We start from the raw sequence: 20,170 nt of genomic DNA, 5'->3' as shown, positions 1-20,170 counted from the left end.
AAACTCACTGAAAGGATTCATCTACTACATTGACTTGGGGTCAATTCCAAGAAACCTCTACAGTAGTAAGGAAAATGCGGAAAAAATAGAGATAAATGACACGGCATGGTGCATGTGCTTTGTTTTTTGCAATTCATATGTGTAATGATATTAATCATATGAATAATATTTTTGTTTGATATTATGCTATTAAAACATTTTATTGAACAATAAATATTGGCCAACATCAGTCATTTAAAAAAAAAATTGATGCAATTTTAAATTATGTTAATACTAATTTTAATGTGCACATACTGTACACTATGTTGCCTCTTAAATATGTATGTGCATACTGTAGTTTACTTAATCTGTAATTAATGAATGTTAAGAGTGGATGGTAAGTATTAGCATTAAAAAGTTTTAAGGATGACAATAAATCCCTGAGTGCTTTTAAATATTTTGAAATATATTTTTTATAGTCTACATTAATGTATCCTTGCCCACAATGTTGACCTCCTGTGGTGGAATTAGCAGAGGCAGCCAACACTTCCGCAAATATTGTGAGCTAACCTGGGAGCCTCAACACTGAAATAGCAAAAATTCCAGTTTTTTGTGACCTTTGGCTCAATAAGGTAAAAAAAGAAATTAAAAAAAAAATACTCCCATACTGTGAAGTGCCTTCTTTTTCAAAATTATACATGTCAGATTTGTGATTTGTCATTAAGGTTCAATTTTATTGGTAGCTGGTGATATGTGTGTTAATTGGTGAAAAAAAGTTTTCAGTAGTCTATTATTGGTTCTATAATGCAAACTGTTCTTGCAAACATAAAAGTAGGCCATACAGTTTCAAAAACATAGCCTCAAGTTACATCATTTCATGAAATAATATCCAATAGTCCATGTCTGAAATTTTAATAATTGCAGATATTCGAAAATATTCACAATTATTGATTACCAATGTATGATGCCTTGCCTTCATGGAGGGTTTCGTGAAGGCTAGGCATTATGGTAGTCACACATTGAAGCACGTACACGACATTAAACATCCAAGTTTTCACACAAATGGATGTTTTATTTAGCGGTAGTGAGACAACCACTTAACAAATTCTTGTGATTAATTAATTAATTAATTTAGATGCATTCCTTCTTGAAATGGTTGAAGATATATATTCGATACTTCGAATCTAACATTACTTCGTTAAATACATCATCCGCCCAATAGTTGGCGCTGCACATTTAGATCTACTCGCAATATTTTGGGGTGGGACCTTCTACAGTCTATGGGTGGGACACGCGGGGAGCAGGGCCAATCGCCGACATCTCATACAGCGGCGGGTTTCCTTCAGTCCAATAGTAACGATAAAAAATCAGAGAGGGTGGGATTATAGTTTTATATTGCATTGTCACTTGGTCAGATTGACGCATCCTCCAAGCTACCTCGAAACTCGACGAGTAAACTTTGTGTCACTGACCTCATTGGCATGGCAGTTTCGTTTTCCTTGGTTTCTCCGTGGCGTTTTGTGAGATCTGCCAGGTGAAAATTACAGTTATATTTGGAATGCATATACAAAGAATATGCAGTTGTACGTGGTGGTTATCTGTGTTGAATTTAGGACCTGGCTAGCCAGCTGTACATTGCTACATTAGAGGTCGAAACAGAATGGTCACCGGTGCCCTTTCGGGTTTTTCCTAGGTAGTGTTAGCAAAGAGATTCGAATCTCTTTGGTGTTAGCGGCTAAAATTAAATGGCAAACGATAAACAAAGCTTGCTACTAGCTAAATTTCTTTATGGAAAATAATAATTTTGTTAGCTGGTAGTGCGCTTCCTTAGTAATTGGCTGACGGTGGATTGTTCAGTTCGCAACTTTTGCAGCCACTTAGCTGGAGAGTTATATTCGGTAGTAGTTTCCATTACTATTTTTGCATTAATTCGCTGACTAGGATTATAGGCCTATGTGTGGTTAATTTCACTGTATCTAAGTGAACGTAGCTTCTTAAAGTTATGAGAGTTTTGTAGTATGCGACGTCTTAATTGCTCCTTAGCTTGGTTGCTATTTAGCTACAAAGCACTTGAAAGGCTTATTGTGTGCAACGATCCTGACCTTTGGCACAATTAGACTTCAAGACTAACGTGTGTCATTCGTTGCACTTTTTAAACGGTGGTACCGGTGGTGTATTTTTTAGTCTCTGGGTGGTACATACTCAATTTTTTTCATCTAGAATTTGACATTGCAGACATGGAACATTTAGTAACACTTTATTTTAAAATATTATCATTTTAATCGTTAATTATGTTTATGTTGCTATTGATGTTTATTTGTATACCTTTATTTAAGACACTAGATAAACGGAAAACTCTGATTTCGCTTGCCTTTTGTTACATATTTTATGTAACCTTATGATAAAAAAAGATATGTTATATTATAGCCTGCTAGTCACTGGCACTGTAGTATAATGGGTTAGGAATTGGGCTTGTAACCTAAAGATCATTGGTCCGAATCCCGGTTTGGACACTGCCGTGGTTGTACCCTTGAGCAAGGTACTTAATCTGCATTGCTCCAGTATATATCCAGCTGTGTAAATGGATGAAATGTAAAAAAAAAAAAAAAAAGATGTAAAGTTGTGTAAGTAGCTCTGATAAGAGCGTCTGCTAAATACCTGTAATGTAATGTTTTGTCACTTAAAAGTTTTCTCACGGTATTGAGTTTTAACTTCAAATAAACTTAATGGGCAACCCATTAATTTGTCTAATCTGTCTGAATTTCTTTGGAACAATTTTGGATGATCAGAAAAACAGACACACATCATATGCTCGACACCTTTGCTAATGGTGTGCTCGACAGTAGAATCTGATGTGCATTTCTAGGAATATAAGAATTGATGCATTTATCTCTGATCACAGGCTTTCATATTGTTGCATTCAGATGACAAATAATTTTTTTTGTTCTGTGAATAGGCTAATACAAGGGCTACGGATCCCAGCTGTCCAGCTGCACACAACTGGGTCAGTGATGGGGGTGACTATGGAAGACTTCAACCATGCCAAGGCCCAGCTCGGTGCATTGAAAAAGGACCCAGGCAATGAGGTCAAGCTGAAGATATATGCCCTCTTCAAACAGGTGAGACCATCCTGGTGTATCTCGGCCCAAACGGGCAATCCTGACTTGAAACAAGGTACGAGTTTGGCTGAGTGTGATTGGTCCACAGTGTCTAAACTTAACAGGGATGGAAAAAACAAAAGCGAAATTGCAAATGTGCTTGGTTATACATAGTTGTTAAGCTCTTCCATTGACAGTTCTCTTTCCCTATTGGTCCGTTGTTTCCTGCCACGGCCCATTTTTCCTGTGTTCCTGTTTTTTTTGGCCAGGCTACTCAGGGTTCTTGTAATACCCCCAAGCCAGGCATGCTGGACTTTGTCAACAAGGCCAAGTGGGATGCATGGAAGTCCCTAGGCAACGTGTCACAGGTAAGCAACAATGCTGTGTCATTATGTATTAGCTGCAGAAACCTTAGTCGTGAACAATGGATGGTTATATGTATTTGCATTGTTTTGGCTCCCAAAAGACTGCAGGGTTATTGCATTGGTTTAAAAAAAATCAATAAACATGATTACCGCATTGGAATTTGGAATGTGACACAGGTGAGAGCTCAAACATGATATCCTCGCCACACACATGAGCTATACATGTGTGTGGGCACACCCGTGCACTCTGTTAATGAAGCATATCTGCAGACTACACACGTTACTCACATTGGGTGTGTTCTAGCAGTAATAGTAAGTTATAATCAGCTGATCTAATAAACATGCAATTGATTTCTTACTGTTATTGCCTCTTGCTGCATACAGTGCTATCTTCTAAATTTGCATTTTTGCCATTTTAGAAGGAACATGAGTAATGTACATAAACAAATTACATGACACGATTTTCATGTCATGCAATTTGATTATGTACATTCATCTCATGTTCCTCGTAAAATGTCTAGAATACAAACTTGGTTAGATAGCATTGTAAGTAGCAAGAGCTACTGATTATAGCTTACTAGTATTGCCAGAACAATCTAATAGCGCCGTGTAATAAATGTTGTGCATTTTGTTCACTTACCTTCCAACATGTTCATTTTATTTTCTCAGGGGTCAGCAGCAGTATATTAAAATTTTGCTGGTATTTAAAGGGTTAGAGTATTTCAAAGGCATTTTTTGACCCACGTCTGGTGTGAGCTACAGTAGATGATAGCAGTCTTGTTTTGCTGTCTCAGGATGAGGCCAAACAGGACTACATCAATCTGATCTCTTCACTGGTGGCGGCTGAGGGGCCTGCCCAAGTTGCAGCAAAGCCTGCTGGGAGCGCTGCTGCATTTGAGACTCTACTGGTGACTACAGAGGACAACATTACCACCATCCGCCTCAACCGACCCACAAAAAAGAATGCCATCACAGTAGAGGTGAGTTCAGCCTGCCTGGAGCTCCACATTGTGTCCTTGACTGCAGTGTTTATTAATTACTGTATTACCTTTATGCTTTACGGTCTTGTCTGTGTGATAACTAAGAATATTATAAATGTACAGAAATATAAAATTATTTAAATGCTAAAGATTTGTAAGATTCAATTAAACTCCAAATCAAGTACTTTCCAGATAGTTGCAAAAATGTTGCGAAACTATTAAGATGGTGCTAAGTAGCTCAATCCTGATGAGCAGGAATGGTTCACTTCACTAAAGACAGAGAAGAACTCACTAAATGGTGAACCAAGGGCCTTAAGATGGGGGAAAAAGTCTGAGCATTCCTGCTCTTAAACGCAAATTGAAAAATTAGAAGTGACTCATTATATGCACAAATGAAACGCAACAAAAACCTTATAGGTGATACATTGCCTCCATTTCCTCCAGATGTACAATGAGATTGTCAAGGCTCTGGAGCTTGCAGGAAAAGATGACTCTGTCATCACTGTGCTCACTGGTAAGCCGGCTGCTGTAACCTTCTCGATGTCTGTGAAAGTGAGAAATCCCCTCGTATCTCCATCTCACTGAATACCAGTAGATCATATTTTGTGTACTTAAAAAATTTTTTAAATTGTCCCCTTAAAAGGACACTTGGCTTGTCAAATACTGTGGTCTACAAATAAAATGCTAGCGAATGTTTTGGAGAAATTGTAATCTGTCTGCCTTTGACACTCCTGGTGAATAGACTTGTGCTGACCTGCAATCTGGATATCATGACATTTTATGTATATGTAACATTTTTTTGCCTATACTCCTAGGTAATGGAGATTTTTACTGCAGCGGCAACGATTTGAATAACTTCACGAATATTCCGGAAGGTGGAATTGAAAAGATGGCAAAAGACTCTGGAGAGTTGCTTAGGTAGACAACCATACCAAATCCAAGAGCAATGTATGGATATACAAGTGTGCGTGTGTGTGTTTATGTACGTGTACTATATGTATGTATACATTTTCAAAACAATCCAAGAGCACTTTGTATGTAAGTGTGTATGTGTATTTAACCGTAGGCTTTGAATGTTTCTGTGTAGGGGGTTTGTGAAAGCCTTCATTGACTTCCCGAAACCTTTGATTGGTGTCATCAATGGACCAGCCGTTGGAGTGTCAGTCACACTCCTTGGACTCTTTGATGTGGTCTATGCAACAGAGCGGGTAAGGTGTCGTTTGTGATGTCATTTTTGCCATGGCATGTATATTTGAGTGGGGTTTGTTGAACCGCCTGATAACATCCCATTTAACTGTATATACTTTAAGCTCCATAGTGGTTAAGACAAAGACGTATTTTAAAATTGATTCGGCACTGTACTGAACAATTTTATTCCATAAAGTGTTTTTATATTGTTTCAAAATTCCGAAACTTTTCTGCTTTCTGACTCTTGACCTAAATGCTAACGCTCTAAACTTACCTAGATCTAAATTATAACCCATATCATGCAAGATGTTCTGCAATTACTGTTGGCAGTCTATCTTTGTGGTGCTGCTGGAGGACTTGGACTTTTGCATTTAATTTCCTCTTTTTCCGGGTGCTTCACAGGCGACGTTTCACACACCCTTCAGCCAGCTGGGACAAAGCCCCGAGGGCTGCTCCTCCTACACCTTCCCTAAAATGATGGGCGCAGCCAAGGTGAGCGGCATTGCCTTATCTGCCTAGCAGCTACCTTCTAAAGCACAGATATCAACGCATGGACTGAGGCATGCACAAGAATAATGATGTGTATGAATTATAAAGTCTCAGTCAGTTATACCAACCTGCACTTACAGTGCATGTCATAACTATAGCTTTGTCTGTCTGGTTTTTGCATTTCGTAAATTTTTAGTTGTTGTTTTTTCCTTTACTGTTTTCTGATTTTTCTCTAATCATTTCAAATAGTTTTTTTTTTTCTTTTTCTAATTGCACAAGGTAATGTAGCATGGCATTCTAACTCTCGTAAATTCTTCCGCCTAGCTTGACGTTCCATTGTCTTTGATTAAAATGAAAAATCATTGAGCTGGAGATTCTTTGCTTCCCAGGCCAGTGAGATGCTGCTTTTCAATAAGAAGCTGACCGCCGCAGAGGCGTGTGAGCGTGGCCTGGTCACGGAGGTCTTCCCTGACAGCAGCTTCCAGACTGAAGTGTGGACCAGACTCAAGGCCTACGCCCAGCTGCCTCCAAACGTATGCGTTTCCTTCTCTTACCGCTAACGTGACTGACTGGTCCGAATGCCGTTAAATGTATCATTTTGCATGCCATAGTTTCCAGAGAAGAGTGTGCAATGTCCAGAGAACTTGTCTCTACTGTATTTAGTACATGAACAGCCATGAAATTCTGGAACTGTGACCCTTTCAGCTGCCAACCAGTATATGTAGACCTCTGTAAGTCTAGAACATTTAGAATTTTTCTGACTGTAGTTACATATGGTTCTGACTGAGTAAAGACGATAAACTTTCTAAAACAAAATCAATCTGTCTGTAAGAAGTTTGTTTATATGTAGCATCCAATAAAGAAGAATTGCCAAGTATGTTTTCTGTAATTGCTCATCCAGGTAATCGTACTTTCTCTGTGCCATTGCTTCCCTCTCCCCACAGTCTTTGGCACTGTCCAAGCAGCTTATACGCATGGTGGAAAAGGAACGACTCCATGCGGTCAACGACCAGGAGGTGGAGCGGCTGGTGGAGCGCTGGCTGTCTGACGAGTGCATGAACGCCATCATGAGCTTCTTCCAGTCCAAAGCCAGGCTGTGAGACCAGGCCCCAGCCCAAGGAACCGCGCCCGGAGTGTTCAACACTCTCAACCGTCCCTTAGACTTTACAGCACTGATGTGTGCTCTTTGCCAGTTGACGGTACTAATCGAGAGGGAACTTAATATCAAATGCAGAGGTTTTTAAATAAAAATTTTTTTAAAAAAAAAGCCTTAATTTGAAGTTTGCATCCACCTTTATGCGCTGTACCCGTAATTCTAGAAGTACCAGAGATCATTCAGAATTCCATGCTACATAACCTTGTATGTTACAGTAGGTTCCATATTCTATATGCTATTGTCAAGGTTAACATGAAATTAAGAGAATGTGTTTGGATATACAAACTGGCTAGTAGTTACCCAGGTTCAATCAAGTACTGAATGTTTTTAGCAAATGGTGCCTGCTATATTTTGCATTGCTATACCACAATTGACCATGTGTATATTAGCAGTGCTTAAAGTGGAGGAAACTGCAAGAACTAGGGTGAGCAAATGAGATGGGAATATAATCTGGACCACATGAGATGGAGATGGCAATAGTGGACTGTGCTGTGGGGTTTTTTTGGAGGGGAGGGTTAAGTTGAAGTTGTGATAATCGACGAGGGGTGAGGGGGTTCTTGGGGAGAAGATGTCGTGAGGAAAACACAGAAGTCCTGGTGGCTTGTTTCAAGCACTGTATTGGGTAAATGATTACATTCAGAAGGCAAATGCTGTAGATAAGCACTGAAGACATCCTCATATTTTCATACTTAATCAATAATTGCCTTAAAAAAGTGTTTCAGATACTGTAACTAATAACTGTCCGACTCCATATTTGGCAGACAAAGTTGGGACTTTGAATAGACTCATGCAGTAAAGCTTGAGTAGGAACCCTTGGAATCTCCATCGGATATTAATAAGCTGCTGTTTTTGATCTTTGTTGTCAAACCTTGTGAAGTCACTTACTGTTAAAGGCTGCGTCCACTTAAATAATGTTTGTAAAGATGGTAACCGTAAAAAGAAGAATTTCTGATCAGAGAAGAATTATTTGCTACTTTTTTAATAAGCTGCTTCATCTAAGGTGACAGAATTGAAAACTTTTTTTGGATGTGCAATGTTTTGTCATGCCACACATTTGCTTATTTAGATCGTTCATAGGTCAATTCATAATCTACTTCTGGTAATTGTAATGCATAGTAATGTTTTTTGAGTGATACCAGATGACACTAAAGTCGGTACAGGTAGAACAGTAGTTACCTTAAGCCAACTGTGATGTCCTGTTTTTGCTACAATAACATGGACTGTTAAGTGCGCAGGTTCACTCTCAACTTACAAAGTAGCCTTGTTACCCCAGAACAAAGATAAGTACATCAAGTAATTGGGTGGCTAACTTCTGGAAGAAATTGGTGGAACTGTGCTTTGTGTGTCAGGGGACAGTCCTAGATGTCTGTCTTTACTTTATTCATATTAATCTGGTGGAATTATTATTTTTTTTGTTGTTTGGAGTTTCTTTGCTGAGCTGTTAACATCTCTTACATTTGCTTCTTTATTGTTCACTCATGGTCGTATCGTAATAAACATGGTTTCACTGAAACTTGCAGGTTCAGAATCAGTACAGTAGATGCTGTTTGCCTTTTTTTTTCTTCACGGGTATAACCAATTTTCAATGCTCTGTGTCTTAGCTGTACATTTATAGCAGGACTAGTGGGTGTGGGTGGGTCGCGATGGTGGGACCAAGGGCACGTTATACCACATTCAATTTTTTGCTCTTCCACAGATTTAAACTTTTTAGTATACATTATTCTTTTTTTTTTCTTTTTTTTTTTTTTTTTTACCTTGGCTGCATTTCAGCTAAATGGGATCTGTTGGGGTTCAACAGCAGTTTCACTTCACTCAGGGTTTGCGTCTTCACTTTCAGGTTACAGGCTGTGTGCTGTCCACTGCAGCAGCTTTGAGTCCTCCAACGCAGCTCTGGTTAATTCAGCCAGCGGGTGATTTAAAGCCTGACGACTCTTTTTGATGTTAGCAGCTGGTCATTCCTATTTTATTTTGAACAGTTTCATAGATGTGGTTGAAGAAATGTCTGCTTTCGGCAAAACAAAGCTTGAAATATCAGATGAGGCAGGCATTCTTCGGTATGAGTTTAATGACTGTCATTAAATAGGTTACTTTGAACATCGGATGCTAGAAACAAATTGAACAAATGACTTGAGAAAGTAAGTTTAGAACATGGAATGGAATTTAGAATGTTTTCTGTTTTCCATTTTCCATTCCTTAGTCTCAAAGCTTTTTTGAGAACTTTAAAATACTCCTAAAAACTCCAATCTTTCAGCCAGTGGTTAAACCTTTGAAAAGAACATTCAAGATGCTGCTACAGAAAGTATGATGCACAAGATACAAATGCTGGCTTGCACGATATCTCTGAGGAAATTCTTCAGTATCTAGTGAAAAGGGCACACTCCAAGTGATAGGGTTGGAAATGTTGTACTCAAACCATCAAAGAGGGGTTTTGAAATTCTGTTGCTTTCCAATAGAGGGCACAGCATACCAAAAGTAGAAGCGGATGCTGAAAGAGCTCTGTACACATAAGGATACATTGGATTACTGCCCTCTATCTGTTCTTCAGCATATTAAAGGAAGCAAAGCAAATATGAAAAAATTGTAACCTACAATTTTTGTGCTTCAATGTTACCTGCAGGATTTTTACATTTTTTTAATACTGGTTGAGGCAGCTGTTCAACTGGCTTCAAAGCCGAAGTCAGGCTCCTTATGATGTAATCACAGCAGAGATCTGCTGGCCTCCATGTTAGCTCAATGTGTATGTTTGAACCTGAACGTGATCTGGACACACATTCCTCATTTATTAAAGACAGGACTGAGTTACAGCTGCACAATAATGATTCTTCCTAAATTTTGAATCTGTTGAGGTGGTTTGTATGTGAACATCATGTGACTGGCTTTATTCAAGCCCATCACTGTAAATGACATCCTGGAGTACATGAAACTATATTTGCAGTGCAGCTGTTGAGAAGCAATTGAGATGTCAATGATTTGATGGAGAATAGTTATGCTCACACTTTGGGAATAGTACAATTGATCAATAAATGTGTAGAGGTCAATAAAGTTTCAATGATTCATCACTGCTGTGAGGAAACTATTGAACAGTTGCGGTTAGCTGATAAATCTCATTGTGGCCAATGCCATGGTCACAGTTTTGGTCTTAGACAGATACATGGTCATGGTATGGTCATGGTCAAGGCAGTAAGGAGCATTGCTTTCTGGGTAGACAATGCTATTAGTTTGAAGAGAGCATTTAAAAGTAGATAAGCACTAGTCTCAGTTTTTACCTCAAAAGCCATTAAGTCAGCTATGTTTGTGCACAGACATTCTTAAGAGTTTGACTTACAACTTATAACAGCAATGAATTCAGACTAAATATACAATCTGAATTCTTTGCCCTACTTTCAGAATGGTATGGGATTCAAACAGTGAAGGCCTGCTTTTGTGAATTGATAGTAAGATAGTGCCGAAATTAAAAAAACATATTGGTCACATAAGTCAGAATAAGGACTGTTTTGGTCAGCTAAGAAGTTCTGCACATCCCAGAACTGCAGGAAAAAGCCATAAATTAAATGTACATTTTACAGGTTATATAAAAATGCAGTTCACTGTTTTTTCCATGCTATTTCTAGCATGAAACACTTGATTAAAAAAAAAATTGAATAAATAATGTGTTAGGCTTCTGAAGGAAGATACAGTAAATTAATTTGTTTTCATTTCACTTCAGACTTTCAGACTGTGCTGCTATCAAAGAATCATACTTAAAAATTCATTACAGCCTCAGTAGAGAAAACCTACCACTACAGAGGTAAGAAAAATAATTTGAAATTTTTGCTTCATTGGCATTATATATATTATTATATTATATATATTATTATATATATATATACCCTGTATACCGTACAGTACCTACTGCATCAAATAAAGTGACACTCCAACAGGGCACTATTGAAATATTTTGTAAGAAAGCATGCAAGTTGTTTCCTTCTCTTAAATATGTCTAATCTGAAAGTGTTTGTACAATGTGACATCTGTGATTGGTGGCTCCCCGGACAGAACAGTGCTGGCTACTGTAGTGAACAACAACAGGAAGGAAGCCAGGGGGGGCCAAACGGGCGGCAGAGAATTGTGCTGTGGAATTCTATAGGGGATACTGCGGCAGGAGCCTTCAGGGGAGTCAGACACCACGATGACAGGGTTCTCAGGCCGTCCACTCAACATTCTTGTGGCTATGGTAGTAAAAATCCAGGTAACCTTGGAGGGAAATGTAAAATGGAAGTTGGACGTGGTCCCATTGACAATATGGTATGGTATATATGGTACTAGTCTGTGAAAAAATGCTTTATTTTTATGATTCAAAAAGCACTTTGACTAACTATAAGAAATTTGAACCTTTGGAAATGGATGTTTGGACATTAACTTTGAAAAGTGTGGAGCTTATGTTCTTGCTTTCCCCATAATTAATTTTCAAATAATTAATGGCCTTTTCTGTAAAACACGAAATAAATTTTAAATTCCGAAAGATATACATGGAGGTAAAGGACTCAAACATTCCTGGGTGAAATTTGATATGGCTCTTGATGTGGCTATTTGAACTCAAGTTTTCATGACATCAGGGATGACTGATGATGGAAGAGAGCATGACTGGGGGGGAAAATGACATACCTCAGCAGGTTGATATTCCATGCCTCCCACCACGGTTCTTTGAAAATCAGGGCTGAGCTTGTGCTGCCTGTATGAATCACGATTAGGCATTAGTGGAGATGGCTCACCATGGAAAGAGTTGGGAACATATGTTTTTGAGTGGTGTTCAAAGAATTCCCCTGCCCAGCTGAAAGATAAAATAGATCTGCCCTCTGTTCTGTCTGATCACTGGGACTTCACAGGTGCTCACAGGGCTGGTGTTTCTCATATTGTTTAGGGAAACCACATATGTTTTGCGTATCTCACCTGTTTGGCTAACCTTTTACTGTCTGGCAGCGTAGAATAATAGCCATTCTGTAGGGAAAACATTGAGATGAATCAGACCCAAAAGGTTATATCAGTATTGTGTGGATAGTATTGTGCAAGGCTTCCCTGACTACAGAATACTGGATTGGAGGAGAAGAATCACGTGTGATTTGACAACATGTAGAAGTTAAAGCTGAAGCATAACTTAAAAGGTCACTGACTCATATCCCTTTGTTATCTCTCTAATTCAAATTGGGAATCCTTGTGACATTATTCATGGAAATGTTAACTGTGCCAAAAACTGTGCTAATTGGATGGCTACAGTCATATAGCCACAGGAAACTAATTGTTTGTACAGACTGACTGAACAATAAGTCCTTACTGTATATTCATGTTAGCAGATTTTCCCATCAGTAGCTTTATATATCATGCTACATTCTTTTAACAGATTTTTTCATTCACAAATGCACTGGCTCTGCAGGGAAAAAACTGCAGGGTATTAAGGAATCCAAGAAGTTTAAACTAATGACCCGGACCATCTATGGCCACGCCCACTTTCATTACGACACTTCCATTACATCACACCAGTGCCTCGTCCACATCTGACTGGCTAAGAGACTATGCTCCTCCATTACCCTGCACGGAAACTTGGGTGGCCACAGAAATGTGATGTTAATGTGCCTCTGAAAAAAAAAAGAAACGAAAAATCAAAAACAACACTTCACGCCCTGTTCAAATACTGCCAAGCTTCATGTTTCAAAAACAGGGGCATTATTCACACTCTCTTTCTTGGTTAACCTGTTTTTGAGATAATAACAGACCTCAGTAGGAACCTTGCTCCTTGCAACTGCTCTCCCTACAATTTTTTCTGCAGTGTAATCGTTTCAATAAAAGAACCATAGCCAGTTCGTTCCCTAAATGGAAAAGGATGAGCCCTAGAACACACAGGTAGTGGGAATCTCTGTTGCTCATGAAACCCTAAGGTTGGGTTGGGAGAACGGTTACAAATTTGGATGAATTCTGAGATAACCGTTTTTCCCTGCAGATTCTGTGCTTGTTCAACCGCCCTTTCCTTTCTAAACTAGATACCAAATCTACCTCATCTACCTTTGATGTGGCAGAAAAGGAATAACGTGTGTATATAGATCCTTACTGGAATATTTTGGAAAATTATTTGCATTTTCTCACTTATCTGAGCAGCCGGCATTTAGAATTTCAGAAGTCAAATGGCTGCTATTGGAGACAGACGCTTCCATTATCTAGGAAGTTACTAACTCTTATCTCATAACTTCCCTTTCAGCGAGACCATCTTTCACAGCTACGGTTCACCCGGCACCCTTTCAAACGCTTCATCGAATTAATGGCTGGTATTTCCACTGGCGCTTGGGTAAACATGATAAGTGTTTGCCGCATGATGCCACAGAAAGGGCCTCCTGCTCAATTTTGAATGGGGTATGAACACAGTGACCTGGGCCATGGACCCTGAGGATTTGGAGGTAGAGTGACGTTTGATAAATAAAAGCCAGAGGTAAAATCAGGACAGCCGGTCCCTAGTTGGCTGAATCATTCGTGTTCCAGCCAGACTGCTTGCTGTAATGGACTGGTACAGTTTTATAGCAGAACACACAAGGCCACCAACAGGTTCTCACTGCCCCCCATCAATATACAGCATGTCAGAGGAACAGTCACGCAGTGTTGTGTGCTTTTCTATGTTAAAAGCATTTTTACAAATTAAAAAGGTGCGATATGTTTGGATTCAGGGTAATTCAGGGGTTACCACAGGGGTTTATATGACGCGTTTCATAAAATAGTATGTTGACTTCACTGCAGACAACCAATAAGCTGTAGTGGGCTTTGTGGCCTGGTCTTGCCATTATCATTTCTTATTTCTCTTATGAGTTGAAGGACTTTCCACTTACGTAGTTTGTCGGATAATATGAATTACCTAGGCATAGATGAAACTTTTCTCACAGGTCAAGGCATCTTGATTTATCGTTTTCACACTTTTTGAATTGGTTTCTAAATGTACACATCTGTAAAAACTGCACTGAACCAGAACTTCCAGGAAGTGAGAAGCTCATAAGGAGCGTATACTGAAATTGCAGATGACACACATAAAAATAATCTGAGAAAGTTTTTTGGAGTGAATCGTTTATCCTTGCATGAAAACAGTATGAATACTGCTTTAGGAAAATCCAGGAAAAGGTCCTGTCTCCGACATAGTCTTTTGGGATTTGAACCCTCAGCCCAGTCGTTACATGCTGAGAGCTGTGGCAACTTCTCCACGCTGTTGTTCCCCCAGTGACGGATGGCCGTTAAGCCTGTCACCACCGCTGATGAATGCACCGTACCCCAAGGAAGAAGGTGGGGGGGGGAAGCTTGTCAGTCTGCTGTTACTTCCAGAACTGGAGACCCTGCTGCAGAGGGTAGAATAACAAGAGAGGCGGCAGTGTGGAGCAGTGGTTATGGAATCGGGCTTGTAACAGGAAGGTCTGCGCATCCATGTCCCAGCGGGCATACTGCCGTTGTACCCTTGAGTAAAATGCTTACTCTTGTAAATATCCAGCTGAATAAATAGACCTGTTCAAAATGGCAGCCATGTAAATCAGCCAATAATGTCATATGAAGACAGGGAATGAGCTTAAAAATTGTTTTGAAAGAGGAATATGATGGAAATGCTCTCTAGTATTTAGCAATGGGCTTCTGGTGTGAAATCAAATGCATCATCTGGCATTAGAATCACTAGCAATATTAGCTGTAACAATTTACAAAGAGATGATTATATGTAAAAAAAAAAAATTTAAAAAGCTTGATATGGGAGTACTTCTCATGCAAATTTTGGAAATGTTGCTAAACCCATAATTGAAAAGTAAAACGTTTTATTTAACCGTGAATTATTTATACAACAGCATATGGAATCTGGCAGTGAACAATTCAGCATTCCTGCCTCCTACACACAGACCCAGACCTGCATGCTTCCTGCATTTGCTGATGAAAATACAACCTGCATGTGTGTTCATTTAGAAACCTTTATACATTTAAACACTTGACATAACCTCTCACAAGGGCATGAGCTTTGGCTTGTCCATGCAATATCAGACATGTTTTTGTCGAAATCTGGTCACAAACGCATTGCTCGCAATTGTCATTCTGGGCCGCCACAGAGCAGGTTTTGGAAGGTTTCCACAACAGACGCCCTGTAAGTCGAGAAGGGGCTCGTTGAAGGTGACCGTGGGTGGGGGTGGAAGGGAAGGAAGGCCTGCAGAGCGGCGTCCTGGGACATTCCTGTCGGAGATGACTGATGTGCCCCGGGAGGGAGGCCGCCGACTTCACCCCAGGCCGACCTGCTAGCGCTGGGGCTCTCAGGTTCACATTCGGGGACCACCAATGGGGCTCTGGGGGAATGATTAGGGCAAAAGGGAAGGGGGGAAACGGAACTGGAGATAATCAGAGGGCTCCAGGGTCCCACTCGTTGCTGGCTGTCCAGCACATAGAGCCTGAGCAGTTTTACAGGGGAGACTTCAGTATGGAAGGTTTATTATCTTGCTTGAGTGATTTAGGGACTGCAGGGAATTACATACAGGCGAACTGCAACATTGCTCTCTCAAATTACAGATTTGTGTCCATAAACTTTTCACCCAACTTTGCAGACAGATGATTTTAAAATAAGTAGTACACATAAAATATGTTCATACTGTATCTTGCACAAAACTAGTTGTGTATTATGAAGGTATATTGGCACACAACCGCAACACATGCACCCTGAAAAATTTGACTGAAGTGATTGTAAAGGGGCTGAAAATAGTTAAAAACCATGAATGATCACACTTTCACCAAATATCTATTCAAAATTATGTCAATAACTATAATAACACACATTTCAAGTCATGAAATCCATATTGAAAAAAACCACAGGACCGCCTCAACACAGCACCTCCCTCCTCAGCTCTTCCCAAAACATCACCCACAAGTAAACAAACACATGTGCCTAGCGTGGCTACATCTAAATCTGATCAACAATGTCCACTGATGTCATTGGGGGAGGAAGAGGATGATCCCAGACAAGGGGTAGAGGGAACAGCCCCAGCAACAAGTTCCAGGAATTTGCAATTGGAAATAACATATTTTTTATCTTTTTCATCTCATCTACACTTTCCTGCACTGTTCCTAGCTACACATGCAGACAGTCAAAAACACAATGTAAACACAACATAATACATTCCCTAGACAAGTGTGTATGGTAGAACTCTGCAAGTTGCCCAAATGTTGAAGCCTCTGTGCTTGGAGTTTTCAACTCCCAAAAACAGGGTGGCTGCTGAGCTCTCAGTTGGCCTCTCCTGAGTTAGAAATTAAAGGCAAAAGCCTATCCTTGTTGCTGCTCTCTGTATAAATTAATAATTAATAAGAGAGCTTTGGCTACTTTCACAGTACTTAAAGTAAAAACAGGGCAGTTAGTGATGCATATTCACTGGAGAGTAGATCTGTTATAAGTTTTGAATTGTGGCTGAACAGTTAGCATGTTGAGTACAATTAGCATGCTGAGTAAATGATCAATGATCCCCAGCTGAGGGAATTAATCATACTCTTATTGTCTCTCCAGGGGTGGCCTATAGCAGATGTTCACATGCTACCTCACGTCTCTGAACTCCACATTCACCCCCCTCAAAAGTCCTGCAGCAACCTTAGCCAACTGATAGGCATCAGTCATATTATCTTAGTCACCATTGTAACAGGGGTTAGTCTGTGGCGAATTTCAAACTATGGCCGTGGTGCTCTAGAAGAGTTATGTTTTGATCTTCAAGATAAAGATGGTCTCCAGCTAAGGGAATTAATCAAGCTCATTGCTTCTCAAGAGTTGACGTCACATTCTGTGGCGGATGTTCATGTACTAATGCAGTGGTTCCCAACCATGTTCCTGGTGAGTCATTGTCCTGTATGTGATGTTTTCATTTCAATCCTAATTTGGCACATCTGATTCTACAGACTAGCAGCTCATTGAGATCCCTAGCAGTTAAATAAGGTGTCCTTTGTTAGGGTTGAAGTGAAAAGCAACAGGACAGCAGATGACAGGAATATGGTTGGGAACCACTGCACTAATGTATGTATGCACTACGTTATCCAGAGCAACTTACTGTATATAAGTGCATACATTTGGGTTTAGGCAAGAACAGTGCTGATCCTAAGCTATGACAAAAAATAGTAATTGTCAATACATAATCTTTCAACATAAATTAGATACCAGATGCCATAGGAGGTACAAGAGGGAAACAGAGAATGTTGTATTATTAGGAAAAAAATTGGTTAGGGAATATCATTAAAAATTTTGGCCAGAATAGAGACTTGATTGACAAGAGGGCCCCTTTAGGAAGGGGGACAGTAAGTCAGTCAGGGAATGTGTAGCAGAGAGGGCTGGCAGGAGTATAAGGCATAAGGTTTGCAGGTAAAAAGGTGCTGTTCCTCTTGATGTACAATAGAAGAGTGTCCTCATTTTTTAATTGGTCTTGAAATAAAATTGTATCCAAAATAGTGGCTTACACTGAAAACCATTAGTTACTCACTAGCTGGGTAGCTCGCTCAATAAAAGTACTGCTTGTAGCGCAGGAGTGAGCACCACAGTCTCAGATTGAATCCGACCCGTGCCACTGCAAACTGTGGCTGGCAGCCCCACAGGGGTGGTACATAATTGGCTTCGTGTCACTTAGGGATATGGGAGGGGTACAGATGGTAAAAATAGCATTGTTCATTGCTCCAGGCCATCCAGGCGTCTGTAGCTAACTCTCTGTGCACGTGTATGAATGGGTCTCCTCAGCCCCTGGTCTTCACATGCCTGGCTTGCGACTGTGGTGTGAAATTATGTTTGAAGTGATATTTAACTTTGGTATAACACAAGTCATTTTATTTGTGTAGTGTGAATACTAGCAACATCAGAGGTCCCTGTTGACTGTTAACGGCAGCCCCATTCCTCCCGGTTTTCCGGTTCCCTGTTCCCTCCCATTCATTTTCAGGGCCTCACCGAAATTGCCACATAAAAGAAAAACAAGATCCAGGAAAAGTTTTGTTACTTTCACTGTATCCTTGAGCACAATAACATATTTACATGGGCACGTGCATCTAACTATGGTTTGTTGTATTTCTAAGCAGTGGCCAATCTGAAAATTGTTTCTCTGTTTATAGCTAACCTAAGCCTGAAAACAGTTTGAAAAAAAAAAAAACCTGAAAATCAGTTCAAAAAACCTTGGACCGTTTGACGTTAATACTCATTTTATCAACCTGTTATCCTCCAGAGATTGTGTTTTAAAATGATTAATTTCGGCGAGGTCACAAAAATGAAGCGGAATGAACTGCAAGCTGGAAAATGGTCAACAGGGACATTTCATGTTGCTAATATTCATGATATGCAAATACAATGGGGTGAGCTCCACAAAAATACTTGTGTTATACAAAAGTGAAATATCTTTCTAAGTTCAAATCCAAGAACATTTTTATAAGCAAGACTAGAGATTTGTATTTTATTTGGTCCAGACTTGCTAGCCAGTGAAGGGAGATGAGGAGAGGGGGATTTGTGTTGTTTTGCTGATTGTAGATGAGCTGAGCAGCAGTATTCTGAATGAGATGGAGTGACTGGCTGGCACCTGCATGGGAGACCAGAAAGGAGACAATTTTAGAAATGTACAATCTGGTCATTTAGCAGACATTTTAAACTGAAGTGACTTACAAAGGTGCATTTCACATGATAAGCAAACACTTAAAAGCTAGAAATAGGTACAGTCACAATCATAACTGCCAACATCAAGGTACTTGCCTCAAGGCCTGTGAAATAAAGGAAAAAAGGTTAGTTTTTTTTACTTGCAGCAATGCAGTTGGGACAACACACAGACCTGAATAATTGTTAGCATTCGTAGTGGGGGAAGGATGTTGTAGAGAGGAAATCGGTAGCTATGTGTTACTATTGTGATATTCTCAATGAAAGACAATCTGTTATTCAAGACTACACCAAGATTTGTTGGCAGCCAAGGATGCAGACACCATTGTGTTACTAAGGGGGATGGACAGATGGGGGGGAGGATATATCTAGTAGGTAGAGTACCACAGTTTTGGCAAGACCAAGTGTAAAATCTTGACTGATCATCCTCCAGCAATCCAACTGCAGCGATCATTTAGGCAGGCTGTGATACATGAGGCAATGTGTTCCTGGTGGAATAGCTGAGCTGTGTGTCATCAGCATTGCAGTGGTAGGAGAAAAAAAATTGTGAATATATTTTTAAGATGAGAAATTTAGTCTGTAAGGAAAGTAGGAGGGGGCCAAGAATGGAACCCTGTGGGACTGCGTTAAGACAGTGGTCCTTCCTGAGTTGTCATATCTTCATAGCTACACATGCACAGTTGACTTAGTGATGCACGATGGAACTTAAAGCCTCCCTTCCCTTGGTAATACTACTGGCCACAGTCAACACTGCCATGGTCTGGACAGGAAACCAGATTGTGGAGTATATCGCTGTAATAGAACAGTGAATTAACAGAATGAGCTACCCAGCAAGTTTATAGACTGCTGGGTACAAACTACTGTGCACAAAATGTTCTTAGCCAGCTTTCTGTATAGGAATGTTTTCATTGTCTTCAATATTAGCCGCAACAATATTCAAATAATGTTTGGCTATATATAAATAGGATCACATGTCCTATTTGTTATATACATTCCAAGCCTGGCCATATCCCTAGAGCATAGAGCAGTTTTACAGGGGCTAACTCTTCTGGCTTCAACAATATATTTAACTCCCAATTCAATCTGCTTACTGAAGGAGCAGACAAGTACGCAATAGCCTAATGTGCCAACAATAGTTTTGTACATTCAAAAACCAGAATCTGGAACTTTAACAGCAATGATAACAATTCCAAATGAATTAGAGGACAAAGTGAAATAGCTAGATTTTACTGGCTTTTTACAGGCTTTATCATGTCAAATGTTTGCATTCTGCCTGGGGGAAT

At 39.8% G+C, this 20,170-nt stretch overlaps 1 protein-coding gene and 1 long non-coding RNA gene across 3 annotated transcripts in view; one reads left to right on the top strand and one right to left on the bottom strand.

Moving 5' to 3' along the window:
• The first annotated feature begins 1,364 nt into the window (after positions 1-1,364).
• Positions 1,365-7,350, top strand: eci2 (enoyl-CoA delta isomerase 2). 2 transcript variants are annotated; one of them, XM_064330883.1, is made up of 10 exons: positions 1,365-1,513; positions 2,936-3,098; positions 3,347-3,445; positions 4,237-4,422; positions 4,867-4,936; positions 5,238-5,340; positions 5,510-5,630; positions 6,013-6,102; positions 6,489-6,632; positions 7,044-7,350. In XM_064330883.1, exons 1-10 carry the CDS (start codon positions 1,461-1,463, stop codon positions 7,197-7,199), a joined length of 1,185 nt encoding a protein of 394 aa, XP_064186953.1. In that variant the 5' UTR covers positions 1,365-1,460; the 3' UTR covers positions 7,200-7,350. The 2 variants fall into 2 exon arrangements, with proteins under 2 accessions (XP_064186953.1, XP_064186954.1); XM_064330884.1 differs by lacking the exon at positions 1,365-1,513 and adding an exon at positions 2,317-2,518.
• Positions 7,351-15,046: 7,696 nt separating this feature from the next.
• LOC135252608 (uncharacterized) overlaps positions 15,047-20,170 on the bottom strand; it is a 20,925-nt gene continuing 15,801 nt past the window's right edge. Inside the window, exon 4 of the long non-coding RNA XR_010329436.1 lies at positions 15,047-18,816. This is a non-coding gene — a long non-coding RNA (uncharacterized LOC135252608). The remainder of the gene's footprint in view (positions 18,817-20,170) is intronic.

The sequence above is a fragment of the Anguilla rostrata genome, chromosome 4 (genome assembly GCF_018555375.3).
Source record: "Anguilla rostrata isolate EN2019 chromosome 4, ASM1855537v3, whole genome shotgun sequence".
In the NCBI taxonomy this organism is placed as follows: Eukaryota; Metazoa; Chordata; class Actinopteri; order Anguilliformes; family Anguillidae; genus Anguilla; species Anguilla rostrata.
This window is presented reverse-complemented; position numbering and strand designations above follow the sequence as displayed.